This window comes from Vigna umbellata, chromosome 5 (assembly GCF_029865625.1).
Source record: "Vigna umbellata cultivar VRB3 chromosome 5, Vumbellata_1.0, whole genome shotgun sequence".
Lineage (NCBI taxonomy): Eukaryota > Viridiplantae > Streptophyta > Magnoliopsida > Fabales > Fabaceae > Vigna > Vigna umbellata.
In genome coordinates, this window is record NC_142169.1 from 31,947,118 (window position 1) to 31,973,879 (window position 26,762).

General features: G+C 30.4%; 1 protein-coding gene and 3 pseudogenes across 2 annotated transcripts; 3 read left to right on the forward strand and 1 right to left on the reverse strand.

Moving 5' to 3' along the window:
• Positions 1-4,978: 4,978 nt before the first annotated feature.
• LOC148198140 (Chaperone DnaJ-domain superfamily protein) lies at positions 4,979-7,057 on the reverse strand. Of its 2 annotated transcripts, XM_088115416.1 has the most exons (6): positions 6,787-7,050; positions 6,532-6,624; positions 6,078-6,108; positions 5,545-5,568; positions 5,318-5,450; positions 4,979-5,206 (listed from the first exon to the last, which is right to left on the reverse strand). In XM_088115416.1, exons 1-6 carry the CDS (start codon positions 6,976-6,978, stop codon positions 5,152-5,154), a joined length of 528 nt encoding a protein of 175 aa, XP_087971542.1. In that variant the 5' UTR covers positions 6,979-7,050; the 3' UTR covers positions 4,979-5,151. The 2 variants fall into 2 exon arrangements, with proteins under 2 accessions (XP_087971542.1, XP_087971541.1); XM_088115415.1 differs by having other exon boundaries at positions 4,979-5,450; positions 6,787-7,057.
• Positions 7,058-11,083: 4,026 nt separating this feature from the next.
• LOC124835603 (pectinesterase pseudogene) lies at positions 11,084-13,029 on the forward strand (annotated as a pseudogene).
• A 3,673-nt stretch (positions 13,030-16,702) lies between these two features.
• On the forward strand, positions 16,703-18,647 carry LOC148198141 (pectinesterase pseudogene; annotated as a pseudogene).
• A 5,847-nt stretch (positions 18,648-24,494) lies between these two features.
• LOC148198142 (pectinesterase pseudogene) lies at positions 24,495-26,434 on the forward strand (annotated as a pseudogene).
• Positions 26,435-26,762: the final 328 nt, after the last annotated feature.

The following is a 26,762-nucleotide window of genomic DNA, read 5'->3' on the forward strand; positions in this document are numbered from 1 at the left end:
GAGGAAGGGGAGACTTCCTCACGACTCTGACCGGTTGTCGAGGATGGCGTCGGCAGTGACCATCCTGGTTTGTGGCTCGCGGAGGCTGGGCTCTCTCAGGCGAATTGGCGGAGGAACGAGAGAGCTTCTCTCTCGCGCGCGGAGAAAAAGCAAGGAGGGAGAAATCGACATCGCGGCCGGCAATGGCCTCGGTGGCGATTGGTGTCGCCGACGACGCCTTGGACTGAGCGGAAGGTCCGACACGGCGGCTGGTCCGATGGAGGCTAGGGTGCGCGCGTGTAAGGGGAGGCAAACTCCTCCCTAGGGCTCCCTTATTTGAAGAAGGGGCTCCGCTGTTTGGATTCTTTGCAGGTGAAGAATGGAGATGTTTGTTTGATCTGCGGCTTGGGCTGTTGCGTGATTGGGGTGATGGTGCACGAGAAGCGAAGCCGTGGTTGCTCTGCCGGAGAAGACGAACGAAGTTTTCAAGCACAAGCAACGTGACAGAGAGTGAAAAGGCAAGCTGGCATAAGACGTGGTCTCGTCGTTTGCCACATCAAACAAAAGTTAACGTCGTTCAATTTTAAGGATTAATAGTAATAGTTTCAAAACTATGAGGACTAAAAACAATCAAAGTTTCGAGTAGGGATTAAACCCAAAATCGTGTGATACTTAAGGAACCAAAAAAAACATATTTAATCCTTATTTTAATTCTGAAATATTGAAAATAGTAAGATGAAAAGTTGTAATGGAATTGGACAATAACTTGTTTTATTCTTATTTGTTTCATTGGGATTGTATTTTTTTTTATTCCTTTAACATGAGAATGAAAATTATAGAAAAAATATAAAAAAAATATTTTCGTTCCTGGGAAATGTAGAAGGATTCTGTCAAATAAATGTCTCCTAAAATTTTGTATGGAGAAAATAATTTGTTTTGGCCTCTTTGCTTTCACTGTTTGGTTCAAAGGAATAACCTGTTCTTTTGTTTCTAAATTTCTCGCTTAGGATGCTTTCCAATAAATAGACAACCCTTACCAACACTTTTTGTAGATGGTCTTCGAAAATTGAAAGAATTAAAACCTAAATTGACTTTTACTTGAGTAATTTATAATGATTAAACAATAAACTTATTTTTAATGATAACGTTTATTTAAGATTTTGTTATAGTATTAATTAGTATTTTATTATTATTTACATTATAGGTCTACTGAAAAATAAATTCCTAAGTAAAATATGTATACAACTTCATTTTATGTTTCAATTTTTTTTCATATGTTGTATAGCCCAGCTAAATTGTAACCCAAAACATGGTAACAGAGAAAACAAATAGTTTGGTATAAACTATATAGAAAGTTATTTAAAATTATACTTATAAATAAATGAAAAAGTCCATTATCTATAGCTGCCTCAAGCCGTTGCTTTAATTTATGAATTGATATAATAGTTATTTATCATATTGGCCTCTTCAATTAATCCCATTTAAAAAAGATAATTGATTATTAAAAGCTTATTACTTAAAATTAAAATTAAGAGTATTTGAATTATTTTTTTAAAAAAACAACTTAACCTTAAATTTCTTCTCTATTTGTTTTTCTAACCATTTTATAATTATTTTGTATTCATATTTTGTTACCAATTTTATCTTTATTACTTTTTAAATTTATAATTATTTTTAAAATTTTAATTAATTACCTATAATAAAAAATCATACATAATAAAATTAGAAAAAATATTTATTCTTTTAATAATTATATTAAAAAATAATTCTTTTATTATTACTCACAGACATGTTTCTACTAATTTTAATAAGCAAAATATTGAACCTAGCTTTATTAATTTCTTTTTGTGAATAATTTGTCTGAACGTGTTTACCAAATTCTGTTTAAAATTTTATTATAAGAATAAAGTAAATATTTAATTATTTTAATAATTGGTAATAAGTTGATTTTATTCTTTACTAATATTTAATTACTTTCCATTTTAGTGATTTTTGCACACCTTGTGATTAGCCGGAAATACAATAAAGCATTTTTTAATCTAAATAGTTTTTTTAATTATCTTTTAAACTGAAACCAAACAAATTAATGGAATCTTAAAACTTATATAAACTACATAAAACACTGTATGACTTATTAAATAAATATATGCTTTTAATTTTTATTATTTTAAAACAATTGGGACGATAAATAAGTTACCATTAAAAAAATATTTAGAGTATTTTTTTTACGTTGCAGTATTTTAGGGTTTAGAAAATGTATTTTAGGGTTTAGAAAATGTAATTATATTTTAGGGTTTACAAAGCGATACAGTTTTTCCAAATATTATAAGTAAAGACCAGTACAAAATGTAATTATATTTTTTTAAACATCTTAAACTTGGTTTCTTAAGTCCTTGGTTTTGTTCATTTTGTTCACCTGTATTCTTTTCTGTTCATGTTCATGTGAGTAACAATCATAATACAAGATAAAATTACACACACACTAAAACAAGATAAGATATTGATTAAAGTCAAACTAACAATTTACTTTTTATGATGATAATAGAAAATTGAATGAACCTTTGTCTGATAGTAAATATGTCAATTACTCAACTTTTTACAAAGACAAATTGTTTAAGTATAGATGTTTATGATTTTTTCAATTGGAGGTACAGTAAGGATGACAAATAAAAGGTTAGAGTGAGAGATGAAAGAGAAAGGGTTGAGAGGGAGGTGAATAAGGATTAGGGGTTTTTTTTTAGATTAAGGATTGAGAGGAATAAAAATTATTAAAATACTCTTAATGTTAAAAGTTAGAATCCATGATATACAAAACTATTTTGTACACATTGTTAAAACGTACCAACTGCGTGTTAGCAAACATATATATATATATACATACATATACATATACATACATATACATATACATATACATACATATACATATACATATACATACATATACATATACATATACATACATATACATATACATATACATACATATACATATACATATACATACATATACATATACATATATATACATATACATATACATATATATATATACATATACATATATATATATATACATATACATACATATATATACATATACATACATATATATACATATACATACATATATATACATATACATACATATATATATATATATAACAAAATAGAGTAACGTTACGTGGCAGCATAACAACATCCACTGCAACATCACTATAGCCATACCAAATTGGGTTTTTTTTACCTCAGATACTCCAATTGATTTGTCTAAATGCTTCCTCACTTTTATATCAAAAACATTTTTCTAACTCATTTTTATCATTTAGACAAACTATTTCGGATATCTCAACACACCTCACACAAATTATAATTAAACTAACTAATTCATAAAACTTGAAGTCACAATCATGTAAATACATTGATCCGCCCCAATCTCAACAATTCGTAGACCCTAAAAGTTAATCAATAAAATTTGCAGAATTTACAAAGTTCACAACATATAAGGAAAATCATTTTAAATAGATTTCTAACTTTCGATTTTGGACTCCTTAAGCTCTAGAGATTCCCCTCCATAGTCCAGTCCACTCCAATAAGTGATTCAAACTACACGAAAAAACTTCAAAATAGTGATTTGACCTATCACCATAATCAAACACGTGCAGAAAATCTATATTGAATAATTGAGCCACATGTAGCTAAAAAAACAAACAAAACAATGTGTTCTAGAAAATGGGTAGAAGATTAACTTATTCAAATGCTAATTCTGATCGAGTAGATTAAGATTCTGTGAACTCAAAGCTGATCTCTGATAAAAAAATAAATAAAAGAGATTAGTAAGGTAGATTAGAGAGAGAAGTCACAAAAGATTAAGAAAAAAGTGTTTAGAAAGATAAAGAAGAATTTCTATACGAACTATTTATTACTGCGAACAACATCCTATAAATTAAAAGTTATTATCAATTCTAACAATTTTTCATTCGAGATATTTATAAAGAAGTCGTCCTTAATTCTCACCGATTACTTTTTGAGAATTCTACGTCATATATCTCCAATTTAAAAGACTCATACCACTTACCTTTGGCAACTGTGAAATGAAAGTTGAGTGTGGTGCGTGTGGATGGATAGGTGGCCATGCAGGCGCAAGGAATTCCACCGCGTACAGGAAGGGCAAAATTTCGGTGTGGTAGGACATTTTGTTGCGTACCAAACGGCCAAGACACTCATTTCCGCAGAACATAACCTCCGCTCTCGCCAACTCCAACTACGTCGGCACTGTCACCATCTCCGCCCACGACGACACCTTCCTCAAATACCTTATATTCTAGTTTAACAAAACCAGTTTTCACCAATAAATTATTGCTATTTCTATCTACATTTTCATACTTTATCGTCATATCTTCATAATTATTTCAGTAACCTGAAGTAGAAATAAATGAAAAATACAATCATTTCAAATTTTCTAATCCTATATATATATATATATATATAAACCAAGACGGTGCAATAGAAACTGCCAAATTTATTATGACATGGGTAAAGTTGATTGGGCCAGAAAAATTCGTTGAGTGATTCCCGTGAAAAAACGTGAAATTACTTTGAATTGCCTGTAATGCGAAGAGGTCACTGCTCAAAATATAAAATAACAAGAAAAATGGTTAATGGAAATAATAATAAAGGAAAATTTAAATTTATTTGATAAGAAAAGGAAGACTCCAATTTGTAATTATCATGTCACATAAGCTTTTAGATATAACTGATACTGTTAATGCTGAAAACATAAATAGAAAGTATGTATTATATTAAAACCACCAGAATTATTTAATACATATATTAGTCAAGTAATTGAAAATGGTGATTATCGTATCACTAATTAACTTCATTGCCAGCAATTGTTGTAACCCTTGTCCTTTTTCTGTTCGGCTTTGAATTTGTGATCTGGTCTAAGGGTGAGAACAGATAAATGGTATAAATTTCAACAACGTCAAGCTGCAATACATCCTTTCAAAGAATCAGATTGTATTAATCAAGATGGAATTCAGCTTACAATCTATATGATAAAATCACATAATTTCTATTGGTTCCACTTCATTTACCATTACATATAGTATACTATATATTCTTCACAAATTACAACAAATAGATGATTACTGAATTGAACCCGAGGATAAATCAAGGTAGAAATGGATTATGAGAAGGGTATTCCTCCTTTTGCTTTTTGTAAGCCCTGCAACACAGTAGCAGAAAAGATGTAATTATGTGAATAAACACCCATTGATTTTTCATTGTTAAACATACGAAGAATGAAGAATCAGCCACGAGATTGGGTGTTGGCCACCTCGAAGCATTGAATCCTCCAAGCGCGACAGTTCCCAGAATGATTAAAACGAATGGAACTTTAATCATTGCATGATTTTTTCTTCCTCCATGAGCCCTCGAAAATCCAGTTCGCACAACATGTGAATATTCAACTGAATAAGGATCATGCCACGTTTAGAAAAGGAAAAGAAAAACACAAGTATAAGTTCAAAACGACACACAGGAGGGTGCGGAATACAAATTTACCTGAACCTGAAACATTTCTCCCACCTGTGTAACCAAATTTATTCAGTAATTAAAAGGAGTAGCAAGAAAAATATAAACAAATGCAGTTTTTGTTTTTGTTAAACCCTTATGTGTTGGATAAATCTTAAATTTTAGGGAATCATTAAAATCTTATTTTATTAGTTTTGGATTTAATAATATTTGGTTTGATTTTGATAAAGATAAAATAGATATAGGTAGTTTTGATTTTCTTTGAGAATATTATTTTATTTTATTGATATAAGATAGAGATAGATTAAGTAGATTTTATTTTAAGTTAGTTGATATTTTATTATTAGTTTTTATTACTTGTATTTGGCACAAGACCTTATTTGCACTCATTTAAACATTGTCAAAGTTCAATGAAAAATGAGAAGTAACCCAGTAAATTGAAGAGTATTATTAATCGTGTGGATCACGTTTTTTCCAACATTATGAGCAGCAGTATGGAAATCTCAAAATACATTCAAGGGAGACTAGCAAATTCTAAGAGCTCAAGGGGTTTGGACAGTTACCAGATTGCAGGCATGTGTAAGCCTCTGAAATCTGCAGAAAACAATAGAGTTCAGTTGGCCTTTCTATTTAACAAGGGGGAAATATGGTAATAACAAGAACCATTCCCGCTTCAAGAAAACCAACTCTCTAATTTAGCACAAAATGAAATCAACGCTTGATATTGGGGTTCCTTCTCTGTAGTCGATTTTGTTCCTTTATTATTGAAGGCAGAAAAAACAAAGTTCTCTGCATGTTTTATGATGGCAATTTTCTCTACACCTAAAATCGTATAATGTGGCAATTATGATCTTGGCCTAAATCTCTAAAACAGGTTAAATAACCATCATCGAAATGAACAATTTCTGAAGAGAAACACACCGAATACCAGGCTTATGAGAAATGTTTTACTGTCATAGTCTAACACCAGGTCAAGTCACCAAACATCATAAAAAGAAAAGTAGACCAACAGCTCACCAGCTTAAACTTAGACTCAGCAAGAGGCTTTTCATGAGATGGAAATCGATCAGGGTGAGATTCCCACACCTTCTTTCTGTAAGCTGATTTTACCTAAAAATAAAAAGAAACGACAAAGCACCTGTTCATCGTCCAACTTCAGCAGCACTTTACGATAAAAAAAAATTATTTAATATTCAATTGGGGTGATGATAAAAAATGGGTAAATCGAAAAAATAAAAACCCTAGAAATTGGGAATGAGAAAATGAAAAGACCTGGGAAGGAGTTGGACGTGAATTGGGAGGGAAACCCAACAAGAGTTTGGCTTCATGAGCATCCATTTGTGAAGAGGAGTGAGTGACAGAGTAACATTTGGCATCAAGCTTATGAATTTGATTGCAGAGTGCAGACGCAAACAAGGTAAATTCAAGCACCCACCAAAAACTTTTCCTATAAGAATTTACCATAAATGCATTCTGCGACTAATTTTTTTTATAATATATTTTCAGGATAGATGTTTCACAACAAAAAGTGAATTTTTTCTCCGATCAACAATACTTAAAACAAAATTCTCATATACCATCACCAAATTATTTAAATACTGTTCTAGTGTAGTATTGGTGGACAGAATATTATTTAATAAACATTAGCAGCTGGTTGGAAATTGATTTTTTGACCTTATTTTAATTTATTTTAAACATATTTTAGAAAAAACTTTAAATATTTTTAAAACATCAAATTGAATTTGTTATATAAACTATAAAAATAAATTAATAAATATTAATTAAATAATTAATAGATATTTTACTGTTAACAAATTTATGAAATATAAAAGTTAACCATTATTGAAAATTCTATTCGAAAAATGGAAATAATGTTCTTAAAATACAAATGAGAGCTACATCTTTAAAAACTGATAAATTTGAATAATAATAAGTATATTTAATATTCTTTAAAAAAATCACATATAAAATTTATAATTAATAGAAAATATTTTTAATAAGAATAATGTGGTTATAATAATTATTAATATTTAAATTGAATTTACGAGAATTACAAACAAAAATTATATAAAATACAATTATGAATAGTAATAATCATTATTACTTTTAAAATTATACTAACATAAAATTAATTAAAACATTTAAAATAATAAAGGTTTATATTGAGAACTTTTTGCATCATTTTACTAATTCCTAATTTTAATAGGCAAGTATTTTGAATTATGAATGTGAAATGTGTTGGGACTTTGAGTCTAAGTCTCACATTGGATAGAAATGAGAAAGTAAAACACTTTATAAAGATAAAAGATTCATTAACCCATTACCTTAAGGTTTTGGGTAAAGAGTGGTGTCAATCTCTTATATAATTGGCTCAGATGTTATTGGTATTTGTGTAACCCATAGGAAAACTCCTCTTCGATAGACTCAACTATGGTATCAGAGCATCAAAACTCTTTATAAAGATACCCTCCCAGAGGGAACCTCCTCCTCAATAGACCCAACAGAAGGAAACTAAAACTCTAATAGTTTAGGGTAATTGCTTTTATATATCAAAGGTTTGAAGAACTAAAATGTGGTTAACTTATCATAATGTGGTTTATTAAAGTCATAACGAGTGAATATGTTATATGATGAATGAATATGTTATATTATATAAAAAGTTATTTTGAGTTTTCTTATAATTTTTATTTTTTAATTAAATATAGGAAACAATCATTATATAATGGGAATTAAATGTAATCTTTGGGTATTAAATATTAGTTAGTATGAATTATTGGAGAATACAGAGGGTGTTGTCTAATTCATCCTATATAATATTGCACTTGTAATACAAAGAAGAGATATATGAATTTTATCAAAAGTTTTTACTTTTATTGAGTTATATCTTATACAAATTTCGATTTTGATCTTATGAAGATAATATGTGAGAGTCATACTCCATGACTTATAACTCACATTCTCATAGTGTAACATTAATATATTTTTCTAAACTGAATATCAAAATAATTTGTCTTAATTTATCGTCAGTTGGTACAAGAACTTCAACTCTTGATATTGAGAGCCTCTTATAGTTTCTCATTAGTTACTTTTATATATAAAAGTTTAACTCTTGATATTTAATGATATATATATATATATATATATATATATATATATATATATATATATATATATATATATAAAAACCTTTTAAGATTATACTATTAAAGAGGATTAATGAATAATAAAAATAAAAGAAGAGGTGTTGAGAGAAAAATAAGATAAAGAGGATGAGTTGAGAGAAAAAGAAAATAAAGAGAAGAAGTTTAGAAAAAAAAAAAGAAAATAAAGAGGACAAATTAAGAGAAAAGGATATTAAAAAAACTCAAGATATTTCAATATCATATATTAAAGAAAATTAATGAAAAGTAAATAAAGAGAAGTTTAGAAAAAAAGAAAATAAAAAGGAGAAATTAAGAGAAAAATATATTTAAAAAAACTCAAGATATTTCAACATCATATATTAAATAAAATTAATGAAAAAAAATAAAAAAAATGTTGAGAAAAAAAGAAGATAAAGAGAAAGAATTGAGAGAAAAAGAAAATAAAGAAGAAGAGTCGAAAAAAAAAAGAAAAAAAGTTAAGAGAAAAACAAAATAAAGAGTTGAGAACAAAAGAAAAAGAGTTTAGAAAAATATAATAAATAGAAGGAGTTAAAAGAAAAATAAAATAAAGAAGATGAGTTTTAAAAATAAAATAAAATAAAATATATAACAATCAGAAGATTCTCCCATCTCATACCCTACATTAACCCATTTTATCATCTATAATGAATATTCTTTTAAGATTTTTTTTACTATAGATTATTTTCATTCCAACCATCGGGTTTTTTCTTTAACTTATTTATGTCCTTCCGTTGTTTATGAAAATTGTTTCCTTCACTTCTTTATCAGAATTTTTTTTATATTTTCCTTCACTTCCTTATATATAAGTTTTAGAGTCCGAGGAAGGAAGAGATAAACAACCAAAAAAAAAAATCAGAGAAATATGTGCCTAAGAAAATATGTCGAAAAAAGTAAAAGGAATATAAGAGAGTAAATGCAAAAACTAAATAAATACATATTAAGTGTATATAAAAAAAAGGAAGAGGAAAGTATCATCTTTACTTTCGATATCACTATAATTTATATGTAAAGGATGGAGATTGTTTTGATTTAATTATTCATTTTAATTTTACAATCAAAATATACTTTTTCCACTTTATACTATGCCTTTGTACAGTGCAGGGAGCATACAAGATGGGGAATTTAATTTTAATTATACAATAATTTCGCAGAAAATCTAAACAAACATAATTATTTTAAATCCTAACAATCATGTCCAAAATAATGCATAAATGATAAATAAATTTTTTGGGTACCAAATAATCATAAGATATCACAAAACAAATTAAATACAGCTAAGAAAAACAAATTTGTATGATTTTTTGGGTACATATACCACTTAAGTTCTTCACTACACTCTTATAAATTATCATAAAAAAAACTTCAACAATCTATGTATTCTATCAATATAATAAAACCTTAAGCATAACATTTGATACATATATTTATAAAAGAATAGATACATTATCTTTAACTTATTGTAAAAAAGGTTGAGTCACTAAACACCTCACAATTTATTGTTTTCCATTGTCCGGTTTCGCTCCCTGGTCTCCTGTCTTGCTCTTTTGTCTGGAGGTATACCTGTTAACAGTAATAAATGCACAGTAAATACGAACCACCTACCTCTTACCTTTGACCTGTATTTATAGTTTTCGCCATGGGCCTGAGATCAGTGAGATATTAATCATGACCCAATTTTAGCTCAATGGCTTAAATAGCTGCTTACCTTAATCTTTGCGTACTACAGAATTTTTACTGTCCGCTTTTGACTGTCCGGTCAGAGTGAAGATAATTCTATGGTCGTCTGACCAGATTAACCATCCTGTATCATTATGACCGTTTGGTCCATCTACTATAATATCCATTTATTTTATATGTGTTATCACAAAAGATTCAATAGGTTAAAGAGTTGTATTGGGTGTTAGAATATAACATAACAACAACAAAAAGGTAAAAATAAAATATATTTCATTTCATAAACGAGTTCCTTCCTATACTAAAAATATGACTAATATAATGTGTTAAATTATTTCGTTTATTATGATTAAAATTAATTTAATTTTTGTTACAATTTGTATTACGTTGGGTCATAATATGACACAAGAAGAAAATTAGCATATGAATTAAAAACATAAGAATTAAAACAAATGGTTAGGTTAAGTTCACACATTAATAATACCAACATAATAAATGAACGAATAAATCGGTGTAAAAGTTTTTACATCCTTCTACTAAGAAAAGGCTATACGTTGCTAGAAAAAAGGATGAGATCAAATACAAATATAGTCTTTCTAAATAATGGTTAAATAACAGCCACAACTATTAGACTAATTTTAGAGTTTTTTGGATTGAACGCGGAGAAAAAGTTGCAAGTAGCATTATATAAACTCACCTTTTGCTCATCATTCTTCACCAGCATCTTAACAATAGCCTTCCCCAAGGCATTCCAAGGGGAGGAAGAATAAGCCTTGGTTTTCTTTTCCACCACCATCTTGGAGAAAAGGAGATTCAAGGCAAAATAAAAATAAAAAGATGTCTGGGAAAATAGTTGTCTCTGTTGTTTCTCTCATTCTCGTGGTAGGTGTTGCAATTGGTGTTGTGGTTACCGTTAATAAGAAGGGTGAGGAATCCTCCATCCAGTCCAATCAAAAATCTGTTGAGATTATATGTCAAAACACCGATGACAAAAACCTTTGCCACAACACTCTCAGTTCCGTTAAGGGTCTTGACACCGCTGACCCTAAGGCTTACATTGCCACGGCAGTGAAAGCCACCATGGACAGCGTCATCAAAGCGTTCAACATGAGTGACAGGCTCGCCACCGAGCACGTAGACAAAGACAACGGCACAAAAATGGCCCTTGATGATTGCAAGGACTTATTACAATCAGCCATCCAAAGTCTTCAACTCAGCACTGACATGGTGCAAAATAACAACATCCAAGCCGTGCATGACCAAACTGCTGATTTCAAGAACTGGCTTAGTGCAGTTATCTCATACCAACAGGCATGTATGGAAGGATTCGATGATGGCAAAGAAGGTGAGAAGAGCATCAAGGAGCAGTTCCAAACAGAGAGCTTAGACAAGGTGCAAAAACTCACTGCCATCACCCTTGATATCGTGAGTGGTTTGTCACACATCCTCGAAAAATTTGGGTTGAAGTTAAACCTTAAACCCGCCTCCCGTCGTCTTCTCAGTAAGGACGGGTACCCTACTTGGTTCTCTGCCTCAGATCGCAGACTATTGGCTCAACTTGAACGTAAAGGATGGAGATCACACATCACACCTAATGTCGTAGTTGCCCAAGATGGCTCTGGTCAGTTTAAAACCATTGCCGAGGCAATTGCTTCTTACCCCAACAACTTCCAAGGTAGATATAACATCTATGTTAAGGCCGGTGTCTATGATGAATACATCACTATTCCTAAGAATGCCGTCAATATTCTCCTTTATGGTGATGGCCCTGGAAAGACCATTGTCACTGGTCACAAGAACTTCCGTGATGGTGTAAAGACAATGCAAACTGCCACTTTTGCCAACACTGCTCAGGGATTCATTGCCAAGGCAATGACATTCGAGAACACTGCTGGAGCTGACGGACACCAAGCCGTGGCTTTCAGGAACCAGGGAGACATGTCAGCAGTGATTGGCTGCCACATTTTGGGTTACCAAGACACCTTGTATGCCCAAACCAACAGGCAATTCTATCGCAACTGTGTCATCTCCGGCACCATTGACTTCATATTTGGCACCTCACCCACTGTGATCCAACACTCTGTCATCGTCGTTAGGAAGCCCCTTGACAACCAATTAAACACCATTACTGCAGACGGAACATCCGAGAAGAACATGAACACTGGAATCGTTATCCAGGATTGCGAGATTGTGCCCGAAGCTGAGCTCTTCCCAGTGAGGTTCCAGATTAAGTCATACTTAGGCAGGCCATGGAAGCAGTACTCAAGGACTGTGGTGATGGAATCCACCATCGGTGACTTCCTTCACCCTGAAGGATGGTGCCCTTGGGCAGGTGAATACTTTGAAGACACCTTGTACTATGCTGAGTACAACAATGCTGGACCTGGTGCTGCGGTGGAGGGAAGAATCAAGTGGAAGGGTTATCATGGTCTCATTTCTCGCGAAGAAGCTGCCCAGTTCACTCCTGGCCAATTCCTCCAGGCTGGAGTTGGCTCTGGAACCGATTGGTTGAAAGCTCTTCATGTTCCTCATGCCCTTGACTTCGTCAAACCTTGAAATGAAACATAATTTCTATTCCTTCAGTTTTATTTCTGAGAGTGTGTGATGATGAGGCATAGACAACTATTATTCTTTGTAATTATCTCCCTCGTTAAAATATAAAAATTATTCCACGATACTTCTTCTTCTATTTTTTTTTTCTAATTAAGGAATTCAATTCTTGTAGACTTAATTTGTTTAGTTCCTTTGCGCGCACACTACTACTACTACTAATAATACTAATAATAATAAAAAATAATAATAATAATTACAAAAATAATAAAAATAATGATAATAATAATAATAATATGGTACATATTTTTGCCTAAGGCACATATTTCTTCACAACACATGCCAAAATTGTTACTTTACATACACATCATATGCTACCTTTTCTGTCAAGTGACTTGAGGTATATTTTATTTGTGATCTTTTTTAAGTTACACTCATACGTAATTCTTTATTTATGTTCGTCTAATGTGTTATATAGACTCAGCCTATAGAGTCTAGAGATTCTTTTTCGCAATACCCAAAGTGTGGGCTTATGGACCAGATGGATATGATAGAAAACAGAAGAGAAACTTTGTCACAAAGTTGGCGGGATAATGACTGATTTCTTTGAGCTTGTAAAATCTTTAACATACCTTTGTCTCTATTATTTTTAGAATTCTATTTTGTTTTGCTTGTAGAATAGTTATGATAACTGCTTATAGTTTTTTATATCCTCTTTACGATAGGTAATGTATGTTTTTCCTTTTTATTTTCTCGACAAATATTATTGTTAGTTTTTGTTAGTGTGGGAGTTAAACTCACAACCTTTATCACCTTTTCTCTCAAATCCTTCAAACCAACCTTATATCTCCCAAATGTTAATGGGGAAGTTGAACTCACAACCTTTCTCGTCTCCTTTCCAACTTTTATCATTAGATTAACCTTATAGCTCCATATGTTAGGTTATGGGTGCTACATTCTCTTTTAGTTTTCCACAGTTTTCACTTATGCTTTTTGATCTGTAAAAAGGTTGAAGGTGCTTCTTTATTTTATATATGTTTTTTAGGGATAAAAAAATTAATCTACTTCTTTATTAGGTATTTGGTCATCTATATATGTAGTCCATTGAAAATAAGATTAACTTCAATCTTGTGAAAATATTCAGCTACCTTAATACAAGTACTAACTAACAAGGTGAATCAATTTTTCACTATCCTAAGTTTTCAAAGTCATTTTCTCATTATCAACCCTTTACTATGGGTGTTTAGGGTACAAGGTCTAGTCTTCTTGTTTAATTAACTGGTCTTTAACTGGTTGTTCACAATCCAAAGTTTTGTTTGTCAAACACCGGTCGAGGGTACTTGTTAAAGGTTTTCTAATGCCAAAGTCAATTTGCTAACTCGACCAATCGATCTCTACAGGGATTAGATTGTCCAGTCTAATAACGTTCAATTAATGATTGACCAGATGAGTACATTATACAATGAGAAATCTTGAAAGTGTTCCCATAAATAGAATATGCAACATCGAAAAACGAGAGACAAAAACATTTAAATACTATACCTTAAAACTCAATTATTTGGTTTAACCTAATTCTAAATCAGAATAAAATCCAACTTAAATAGCCCGTTGATCATGAAAAGTGGAAGGTGATGTTTTACATTATAATTTCTTAAGGACTTGATGTTGGTGATGCGTTTGATATAGTGATTGAGTTGTTAGTACTTGTTTTATTGTTTAAACAACTAATATTTTAACACTCAGAAAATACATCATTATAAGACCTAAAATATTACTATATATATTTTAGTTAATGTTTTGAGTGTATGAGGTCAAGTATTCACTTAAAATAGTGTTTCTTACTTTTTAATTTCTTTTTTTACTATTCAAATACTTATATTGATATGCTAAAAGATACTTTGATGCTTTAACTCGGTTCAAATTTGATTAGTCAAACAATTAACGTTGTAATAAATGCATTGTAAAAGTTTCAATAATTATATCTTTGATTTATATTTATATGTTTCTCCATGTATTCCTAGTTATAGTCTATCTAATCATAACTCAATAAATTTGATTACTAACGTGGTTATAGCTTGGTACTAAATGGTCTTCTTCCAATTTGAATGATCAATTTAGGATAATTCGATTGATACAACCTGTATTGTCAACAAAAAATTATTATTATATTATTAAAAAAAAGTATAAGTGGATTAACTTTCTTGAACGAGTCTAAAGTATATTTTTCTTATATAGGATATGTATCCAATGCAACCCGAGGTATATGGAGACTGAACAATTACTCTTTTATAAATGGAAAATTATTCCTTCACATTCATAGTTTTCTCTTATTTCTACTTAACAATCTATTATAATAATTTAATAATGTATGTTAGAATTTTAAGTTAAAAATAAAATAAATAAAATAAAAATTATTATATTGAATTCTCAAATGATTATATTTTATTCGGTAGGTGTCAAAATATAACCAACGTCTTTTTTCTGATTAAAAAGAAAAACTTGATAAACATGCAAATACAGCCAATTGCTAGAGTTACCACACTCCAATAGTTGAGTAAACAAATTTATGACCCATACAATAAACGTTCTTGAGAGATTTTTTCATCACAATTTTGTCAGTATTTTCCTTCTACGATATATGTTCATAGTGGGAGAAAGCATGAGATAAAAAAAATCAAACGAATTATGGGACTAAGAAAAATATGTAGAGAGGAAATGTAAAAGGAATGTAAGAAAAGCGGAAAAAAATTCAAGTCCATATTAAATAAAAGAAAAAGAAAAATCATAGTAATATCTTCGTTTTGATATAATAATATGTAAATGATGAAGACTTTTGATTTAATTATTCATTTTATTTCTAAAATTAAAATGTACTTTTCCACTTTATATTTTCTGTTTGTATAATGAAAGGCGCATATAAAATATAGGAGAATATAATTTTAATCATATAATAATTGCGCAGTAAATCTAAACAAACATCATTTATTAAATTCTAATAATTTTGAGCATATAAGGTGCAAAAAAATTAAATAACTTTTCTTTCCGGTGCCCAAGTGATCAATTGAGTATAACCCAAATCAATTAAGTATAACAAAATAATCAAAATAACTAAATAAAGTTAAGAAAAATCATTGTGATGATTTATAAAAAAAAATCCAATTTATGTGTCCCTTTAATATTCTCAAATTTAATACACTTACACACACACTCTTTAATCAATATAAAAATAACATTGGCATATATTATTACAAAGATTCAATGGATTAGAAAGTTTAGGTCTAGAATATGATAACATAAGAAAGTAACACTGAAGTATTATTCTCTTTAATTATGAGTTTCTTCCTGGCTAATAGTTGGACAATATAACACATTATACGGTTTTATTTAATATGATTAGAAATTATCACACCTCTTATTTTGGAGTTTCAAACACATTTTCTGTTTTAGTTTGCACTACGATGGGTTCATAATATGACAAATATAAAAATTAAAATATACATAAGAGACAAAAATTATAACAAATTATTAGATTAAGTTTACGCATTTTACCGTAATATATTACTAGTAACATAATAATGAAAACAACAGGAAGAAACAAATAGGTATAGAAGTTTTCTACATTCTTCTGCCATGACGGTCATACTTTCTAAAAGAAAGGACGGGATCGACTGAATATGGTATCTCTAAATATAGGTTGAACCACAAACAGAAGGCCAATTATAGAGTTTGTTGGATCGGATTGAACGGTGAAAAAAGGTTGAAGGATCACTATATAAACTCTCCCCTGCCTCATTATTCTTCACCAGCATCTCAACAATAGCCTCCCCCTAAATTTCAAGGGGAGGAGTAATAAGCCTATAATCTTTTTTTCCACCATCTTTGGGAGAAAAAGGGATTTGAGGCAAAAAAAATAAAAGATGTCTGGAAAAATAATTATCTCCGCAGTTTCTCTCATCCTTGTGGTAGGTGTTGCAATTGGGGTTGTGGTTACTGTTAACAAGAAAGGTGAGGAATCATCCATCCAATCCAATCAAAAATCTGTTGAAATTATCTGTCAAAACACCGATGACCAAAAACTTTGCCACAACACTCTAAGCTCCGTCAAGGGTCTTGACACTGCTGATCCTAAGGCTTACATTGCCACAGCAGTGAAAGCAACCATGGACAGTGTGATCAAAGCATTCAACATGAGTGACAAACTCACCACCGAGCACGGAGACATAGACAACAGCACTAAAATGGCCCTTGATGATTGCAAGGACTTATTGCAATATGCCATCCAAAGTCTTCAACTCAGCACTGACATGGTGCAAAATAACAACATCCAAGCCGTGCATGACCAAACTGCTGATTTCAAGAACTGGCTTAGTGCAGTTATCTCATACCAACAGGCGTGCATGGAAGGCTTCGACGATGGCAAAGAAGGTGAGAAAAAGATCAAGGAGCAGTTCCAAACAGAGAGCTTAGACCAAGTGCAAAAACTCACTGCCATCACCCTCGATATTGTGAGTGGATTGTCACACATCCTTGAGAAATTCGGGTTGAAGTTAAACCTTAAACCCGCCTCTCGGCGTCTTCTCAGCAAGGATGGGTACCCTACTTGGTTCTCTGCCTCAGATCGCAAGCTCTTGGCTCAGCTTCAACGTAAAGGATGGAGAGCAAACATCACACCCAATGTTGTAGTTGCCCAGGATGGCTCTGGTCAATTTAAAACCATTGCCGAGGCAATTGCTTCTTACCCCAACAACTTCCAAGGTAGATATAACATCTATGTTAAGGCTGGTGTCTATGATGAATACATCACTGTTCCTAAGAACGCCGTCAATATTCTCCTCTATGGTGATGGTCCCGGAAAGACCATTGTCACTGGTCACAAGAACTTCCGTGATGGTGTGAAGACAATGCAAACTGCCACTTTTGCCAACACTGCTCAGGGATTCATTGCCAAGGCAATGACATTCGAGAACACTGCTGGAGCTGACGGACACCAAGCCGTGGCTTTCAGGAACCAGGGAGACATGTCAGCAGTGATTGGTTGTCACATTTTGGGTTACCAAGACACCTTGTACGCCCAAACCAACAGGCAATTCTATCGCAACTGTGTCATCTCCGGCACCATTGACTTCATCTTCGGCACCTCACCCACTGTGATCCAACACTCTGTCATCATCGTCAGGAAGCCCCTTGACAACCAATTAAACACCATTACTGCAGACGGCACATCCGAGAAGAACATGAACACTGGAATCGTTATCCAGGATTGCGAGATTGTGCCCGAAGCTGAGCTCTTCCCAGTGAGGTTCCAGATTAAGTCATACTTGGGCAGGCCATGGAAGCGGTACTCAAGGACTGTGGTGATGGAATCCACCATCGGTGACTTCCTTCACCCAGAAGGATGGTGCCCTTGGGCAGGCGAATACTTTGAAGACACCTTGTACTATGCTGAGTACAACAATGCTGGACCTGGTGCCGCGATGGAGGGAAGAATCAAGTGGAAGGGTTATCATGGTCTCATTTCTCGCGAAGAAGCTGCCCAGTTCACCCCTGGTCAATTCCTCCAGGCTGGAGTTAACTCTGGAACCGATTGGTTGAAAGCTCTTCATGTTCCACATGTTCTTGACTTTGTCAAACCTTGAAATCAAACATAGTTTCTATTCCTTCAAGTGTGAGATGAAAAAGGCGGAGACAATTATCATTCTTTGTAATTTAATTTTTATATTAAAATATAGAAAATAAGAATATAAAAATCTTTCCACTATATTTTTGCTTTTGTTTATTTCTATTTTATAACGAAGGAATCCAATTTTTACCAACTTAGTTTACTAATTTCTTTTAACATAATAATTATAATAACAATAATAAATTACTTTAAAAATAGTTTTAATTTTTACATTATCCAATGCATTTATATTTTTCCAAATACAATTTATTTTCTTCATTTTCCATTTAATTAAAATATACTTTATTAATACTGATTTTAAACATTAACTTCAAAAGGGACAGAGCTATTATTTTACTTGTACTAGTGTTAAACTAAAATACAATGGGATTTTTCTTTTCGCATACTGAATGATCTTTCCATATACAAAAAAATTTATACTTTACTTTCACATTTATTTATGGAAGTGTAGAATTTTGCTCCTAAAATAATAAAAAATTATTATTGTTGTGGATATTGATGGGTGCGTTATTTTATTATAATGATATGTTGGTGATGCGGAAGTAAGCTTATATTAATAATTTGCCATTATATTAGGTTATAGATTTGTTACAGTTTATTATTTAACTGTTTTTCTTCCAAAAAACAATTATTCAATTTCAGTAGTATTTGTTTTTCAAATTCCTCGATTTCTTTTCATGTGTATTTTATGTAAGAAAACATAATTCTATACAAAATTCATTAGACTATATATATATATATATATATATATATATATCAATAAAAAGAAAATAAAAAAAGTTATCAAAAGAACATTCTTAGTAGCAATTTGCTACAATATTTTTGTTTATAGCTTATAGTATTACTTAAAATTTGAGTTCTCCCATTCTTCTTGGTTTAAAAAAGAGAAAAAAAAATTTGTAGATATGATGAGTAAATGAAATAGTGATACAAATAATGTTAGTTTCTTATAGTTTTGTACATTGACAAGTGATTTTTTTTTAAGTTTTAGGGAAGATGAGACTTGTATTTTTGTAAATATATATTTTAAAGTTTTTTATGTATTTTTTTGAAGAAAATCATCGTATTTGATAAATTAACTAATTTAATTTAATATTTTAATCTCATATATTTATTTAGATTTTTTTAGAATAATTATATTTTGTTTATGTTTAATGAAGTGTAACTTTTATCAAAAGTTTTATGTGATTTATCCAATGCTTTGTATTGATTCTTTTCTTTTTTATTTTAATAAACTTTTGTGAAATAACAAATGGTTTAATGAACTTGGTGTAATATCCAAGTTTATAATAATATTTAGTATAAGCTTATTTAAAAAAATAATATATTAAAAAAGTGTGTCTATTATTGTTAAATAATAATAATAATAAATTTACTTTGTTTTAAAATATGATATATTCAAAATACTCTTTAACTCTCAAATTTCAAAGGGATGTAATCAATTTCTAAAAATGATAAAGATTGGAGTTGCAAAGTGGAAGAGAATAGAAAAATGAGAAGTTTATATATTTAGGAGAGAGAGAAAAAAAATGACAAGTGAGGAAAATAAGCCTCTTGTTACCTTTTTTTTACTTTTTATTATATTATAATATAAATTTTATTCTTTTTTCCATAGGTACTCTTTATAATATATATATATATATATATATATATATATATATATATATATATATATATATCTTTGAGTAATATGAATTTTGTTTATATCGCAAATAATATTTTATATCTTATAAATATTATCTTTTCCTTATTTTAAAAACATTAAAATATCACATCATCTTGATTCCTTTATTTGATTATCCTTTTAAAATATATCAAATAATAAATATATGTCGAATAAGTGCAAAAGATGTTTTGTCATCTTTGACATTCTTGATTATGTTACCAATTTCATTAAATTTAAAAATAAAATATTTATTTCACTTGAATTATTAAAAAAAAAAGTTGATAAGAGACCTCTTTCTTTTACCTATTCAATCATCAAAGTATAACTCCGTTCAGATTTTTCTAAAGCCAGCCATATTTTTCAAATAAGATACTCCAACTTTATGGGAAATAAAAGCTTTAAACTTTTTCTATATCCACTAGCAAAATTTAGCATTTGGCCAAATAAAGAACTACACTTGCCAAATAAAATGACAAAGTATTGTGATTTATACATTTGCAAACTCCTAGAAGAACCAATTCTCTACCTTTAAACATTTGATTAATTATTTTTTGCTTTATAATTTGTTATTTTTTTTGCAAATGACTCTAATATTCCTTTTTTATTATTTTATCTTAGATATCCAATTCTTTAAAGTAATCACTAGTAAAAAACATCGTATAACGTCGTTGTTTTTTTATCTTTCACAATTCGAGGTCAACGTCATAACGGAAGACGTTAAATTGATGTCGAATTTAAAAAATTCGACGTTAATCAAATTGACATGGAATTTTGTTAATATTCGCCGTTAAGAAATTTTTTTGTTTTTTTAATTAATTATAATCTTTTTTTACAACTCTACGATACCTGAAAAGAAAAAAACAACAAATTTTAGTTTTAGGCATTTTATAAAGCATGGACTATGAACGTGTAGTATAGTATCAACAACAAACAACAACCAAGTTCAATCAAACAACAAGAACAAACAAGTTCCAACCAAATAACAACAATAAACAAGTTCAACAAAAAACAACAAAAAACAAGTTCAACAAATAAGTTTTTCAAAACGAAAACTAACCTTCAAAATATGGGTTCGTCGGAATAAAATGTTTCCACCAATGAGAGGAAAAAGCAGGATGTGCCTATGAAAGACAATAACACGAAAATAAATCGGTCAAAACAACCGAAAATTATAATTAGTTAATTAACATGCATTGGTATCAAATGAAAAAAAGATTACATGTGAAGGTGTCAAACTTCGTTCGAGAAAAGTTTGTGAAGAGAAGAGGGTCTCGCGCGCTAAGATAAAGTGAATGAATTTTCAATCTCCCGCTCAAATTAAAAAGGGAAAACTTTTGGCTGACAAATAATTGCTCCTACAAAATTTGACATATTATACGTGGTTTAAAAGAAAAAAAAATTAAAAAAGTGTTACTTTTTGGCTTTTGGCTTGACAAATAATACCTGAAAGTATGTATTATTTGTTGTTTAAAAGAAAAAAAAATTAAAAATGATGACTCTTTGGCTTTGACAAATATTACCATGAAACCCCTGTAAGACTTGGTTTAAAAGAAATTGCATTTATTTGTCGAACCCTATAAGATTTGGTTTAAAAAAAACTGCATTTATTTAAAAAAATGTCACCGATCATTTTTAAGGTTGGCTATTGAGTGGATGTTGAATGCGTGTTGTTTTTCATTAATGAATCTTCACTGTTTACTTTTTTTTTATCTTCTAACAACTTCACAAACACATATTTAATATTATTTGTAATAAATGTAAAATAAATAACATTCTTGTGTGTTCTAACCGGTAATATTTCATTCTTGTAATACTACCCTTATAAACATGTACAATACTTGCACTTGAAGTACAAGAACACTTTGCATCTTTCATTTTGTTTGACTCATTGAATTGAATAGCAAATTCGAACAACACTGATTTTTTTTTCTAGGAGAAAAAAAAAACAAAAATCCTTAAAAAAACATCTATCTTTTATAGAAAAAGAGAAAAAACATAATATACTAATTCAAATTTATACTTTTAAAAAAAACTAAAAAGAATCCTTAAAAACTGAATTTATATAAAAATAATAAAAAATAAAATAGATATATAAACAATTATATACTAATTTAAATAGCAACTTAATTTTTTTTTCGAAAGAAATAAAATAAAAGCATCATTAAATAACAATAAATTCTATATTGAAAGAGAAAACATAAATATAAAGTAAAAAATAATAATAATGGATGTATATTCAATTAAACAATAATTAATTTTTTAAAAGATAAAATAAACTTAGCTTTGAACAACAATTTATGTTTGATACAAAAATAAAGTGTCTTACCTATTTTATATCATTGTCAAGGGAAATAAAAAGTTAAAAACAGGTCCATTCATGTCTTAAATTATTATAACAAACTACTAAAGTTTTTAAACAAAATATTAAAAATGTTTACAAGTAATTCAATGCAAATCCAATAACAATAGAAAATCTCATAAAATTATATGCATCATGTATCCTAAAGCTTTTTCACAGTTGTTGGTGCAAGTGATGAACATATTATAGTATAATTTATAATGTTGTAGATGAAAAACATTTAAACAAAAGTTAATAAGATATTATTCAATGCTCTCTCTTTTTCGAGTTTCTTTTTCCATAGGCTTACGAGTAACCTCTTATTTTATATATTTGCCTTTTTTTCTTTTCATTCTTTTTCCTCTTTTCAGTACATAATCAATTCGTTTCGATCAACATGCAATTATATAACTTTTTTCATATATATCTAGGAAGAAAAAAAGCAGAGAGGTAGTAAAATTAGAGATATTATATTTTTTTTCTTATTTTTATTCAGAAAGAAATAAGACGGAGAAAGTCAGAGTAAGTGTTAGTATCCATTGTCCTACCATCATATATGCTTTCGTCTTTGATTCAGAGATTAGATGCTTATTTTGATTTTAATTTAAAAAGTTATTTTTTTTATTATTTACAAATTAATAAACAGTGTTTACATTAAGAAAAAAATATTTTGTTTTTAATTTGAAAAGTTAAATAGATTTATTTTTACCTTTTTTATCATTATCTTATAAGAGAAAAATCCAAACATCGAATTGATTATTTAGTTATTAGAATAATTAAATAACAATATTTTAGCAGCTATATTGTAATAATGTAATAATATGAAATAATGTTTTAATGAGTTGAAGAAATTGTCATCTAGTTATATGTTTAAATAGAATTTTCAAAATGTGATTGCTTATAACTAAAAATAAATTCATTCTTTCAACATAGGTAGTCACTGCTAAATTATACCATTAATGCAAATAGAAAGAAATCCTAAATCGGACCAATTGTGTTTAATTTTATCACGAAGGGGAAATCAACCTGTCATATACTGCTATTAGTAATAATAAAAATTATTATTATTATTATTATATTAACTATGATAATAATAAATCTAATAAAATTATTATTACTGATATTATTATAATAACAATAATAAGCTATAAAAAAAGTTAAATGAAATATTATAAACTAACCTTTTTATAAACAATGATAATTTTAATTTAATAATAATAATAGTAATTACTAACTAACAATAATAATAAATAGTAATCATTTAATAAATAAATAAATCATTTGGTAATTTCTATTGAATAATTTTTCTTTTTAATAAACAAAAGTTAATTTATTTATTTAATAAAATAAGTCAATATCCAATCTCTGACTTATCAAGTGATTAAATATTCTTTTAAATAACAACAACCTTATTTCTTTCAACACTATTTTTACAAAATTATATATGCTTTTAAAATTATATTATTGTGTTTATGTCATGACTAATAATAATAATAATAATAATAATATTATTATTATTAGTATTAGTATTATTATTTATAATAATAACATTTATACCTATAGAATTTGACGGAGTAAGTAATAGATATCAAATAACACAAGAAATCTCTAAAGAATTTTTCCAGAAATTAGGGAATTGAGTTTGAAGAGATAGTTTTTAAGATCTACTTATCAAAATTATTAAAATAAAAATAGACTAATTTATTTTTTGTAATTATTAAAATAAAAAATAGATTAATTTGTTTCAAAAACATCTATAAATAGATAGTTAGAATATATACATGATTCAAGAGGTTGAGAAGACAATGCGGAGGACCACGAATTAGAATGAATGGTGGAGAAAAGTGAAAGTAGCACTATATAAATCCATCGTTTCCTCGTCATTCTTCACCACCATCTCATCAATAGCCTCCCCAAAGGTATTCCAAGGGGAGGATTAATAAGCCTATAATCTTCTTTTCACCCATAGTCTAGGAGAAAAGGAGATCTAAGGCTCATAGCCTATAATAAGATGTCTGGGAAAATAATTATTTCCGCTGTTTCTCTCATCCTCGTGGTAGGTGTGGCAATCGGTGTTGTGGTCACCGTTAACAAAAAAGGTGACGAATCCTCCATCGAATCCCATCAAAAATCTGTTGAGATTATATGTCAAAATACCGATGACCAAAAACTCTGCCACAACACTCTTAGTTCCGTTAAGGGTCATGACATAGCTGACCCTAAGGCCTACATCGCCACAGCAGTCAAAGCCACCATGGACAGTGTCATCAAAGCGTTCAACATGAGTGATAGACTCACCACCGAGCACGGAGACATAGACAATGGTACTAAGATGGCCCTTGATGATTGCAAGGACTTGCTGCAATCTGCCATCCAAAGTCTTCAACTCAGCACTGATATGGTGAAAAATAACAACATCCAAGCCGTGCATGATCAAACTGCTGATTTCAAAAATTGGCTTAGTGCAGTTATCTCATACCAACAGGCGTGCATGGAGGGCTTCGACGATGGAAAAGAAGGTGAGAAGAAGATGAAGGAGCAGTTCCAAACAGAGAGCTTAGACCAAGTGCAAAAACTTACTTGCATCACCCTTGATATCGTGAGTGGATTGTCACACATCCTTGAGAAATTTGGGTTGAAGTTAAACCTTAAACCCGCCTCTCGTCGTCTTCTCAGCAAGGACGGGTACCCCACTTGGTTCTCTGCCTCAGATCGCAAGCTCTTGGCTCAACTTGAACGTAAAGGATGGAGATCACACATCACACCTAATGTCGTAGTTGCCCAGGATGGCTCTGGTCAATTTAAAACCATTGCCGAGGCAATTGCTTCTTACCCCAACAACTTCCAAGGTAGATATAATATATATGTTAAGGCTGGTGTCTATGATGAATACATCACTGTTCCTAAGAACGCCGTCAATATTCTCCTCTATGGTGATGGCCCTGGAAAGACCGTTGTCACTGGTCACAAGAACTTCCGTGATGGTGTGAAGACAATGCAAACTGCCACTTTTGCCAACACTGCTCAGGGATTCATTGCCAAGGCAATGACATTCGAGAACACTGCTGGAGCTGACGGACACCAAGCCGTGGCTTTTAGGAACCAAGGAGACATGTCAGCAGTGATTGGCTGCCACATTTTGGGTTACCAAGACACCTTGTACGCCCAAACCAACAGACAATTTTATCGCAATTGTGTCGTCTCCGGCACCATTGACTTCATCTTTGGCACCTCACCCACTGTGATCCAACACTCTGTCATTGTTGTCAGGAAGCCCCTTGACAACCAATTAAACACCATTACTGCAGACGGCACATCCGAGAAGAACATGAACACTGGAATCGTTATCCAGGATTGCGAGATTGTGCCTGAAGCTGAGCTCTTCCCAGTGAGATTCCAGATTAAGTCATACTTGGGTAGGCCATGGAAGCAGTACTCAAGGACTGTGGTGATGGAATCCACTATTGGTGATTTCCTTCACCCTGAAGGATGGTGCCCTTGGGCAGGCGAACACTTTGAAGACACTTTGTACTATGCTGAGTACAACAATGCTGGACCTGGTGCCGCAGTGGATGGAAGAATCAAGTGGAAGGGTTATCATGGTCTCATTTCTCGCGAAGAAGCTGCCCATTTCACCCCTGGCCAATTCCTCCAAGCTGGAGTTGGCTCTGGAGCCGATTGGTTAAAAGCTCTTCATGTTCCTCACGTCCTTGACTTCGCCAAATCTTAAAACCAGACACAATTTCTATACCTTCAATTTTATGTGAGAGCGTGTGATGAGAAGACGGAAACAATTATTATTCTTTGTAATTAAATTTCTATATTGAAATATAGAAAAAAAATTTATAAAAATCCTTTCCATTATATTTATTTTCTGTTTATTTATAATTTATAAGGAAGGAATTCAATTCTTACAAACCTAATTCCTTGGACATAATAACAATAATAAATAAATAATAATTATTATTATTATTATAATAATAGTTATCAATAATCTTAAAATAATTTCAATTTTGAAATTATCTGAAGTATTTATAACTTTTTAAAAGAAAATCATTTTCTTCGTTTTTCATTAAACTAAAATGTAATGTATTAAGATTAATTTTTGACATTGACTTCAAATAGGTAGGAATAATTAAGGGACCCGAATCAAAGAAATAAAGAATAAAGGACAAT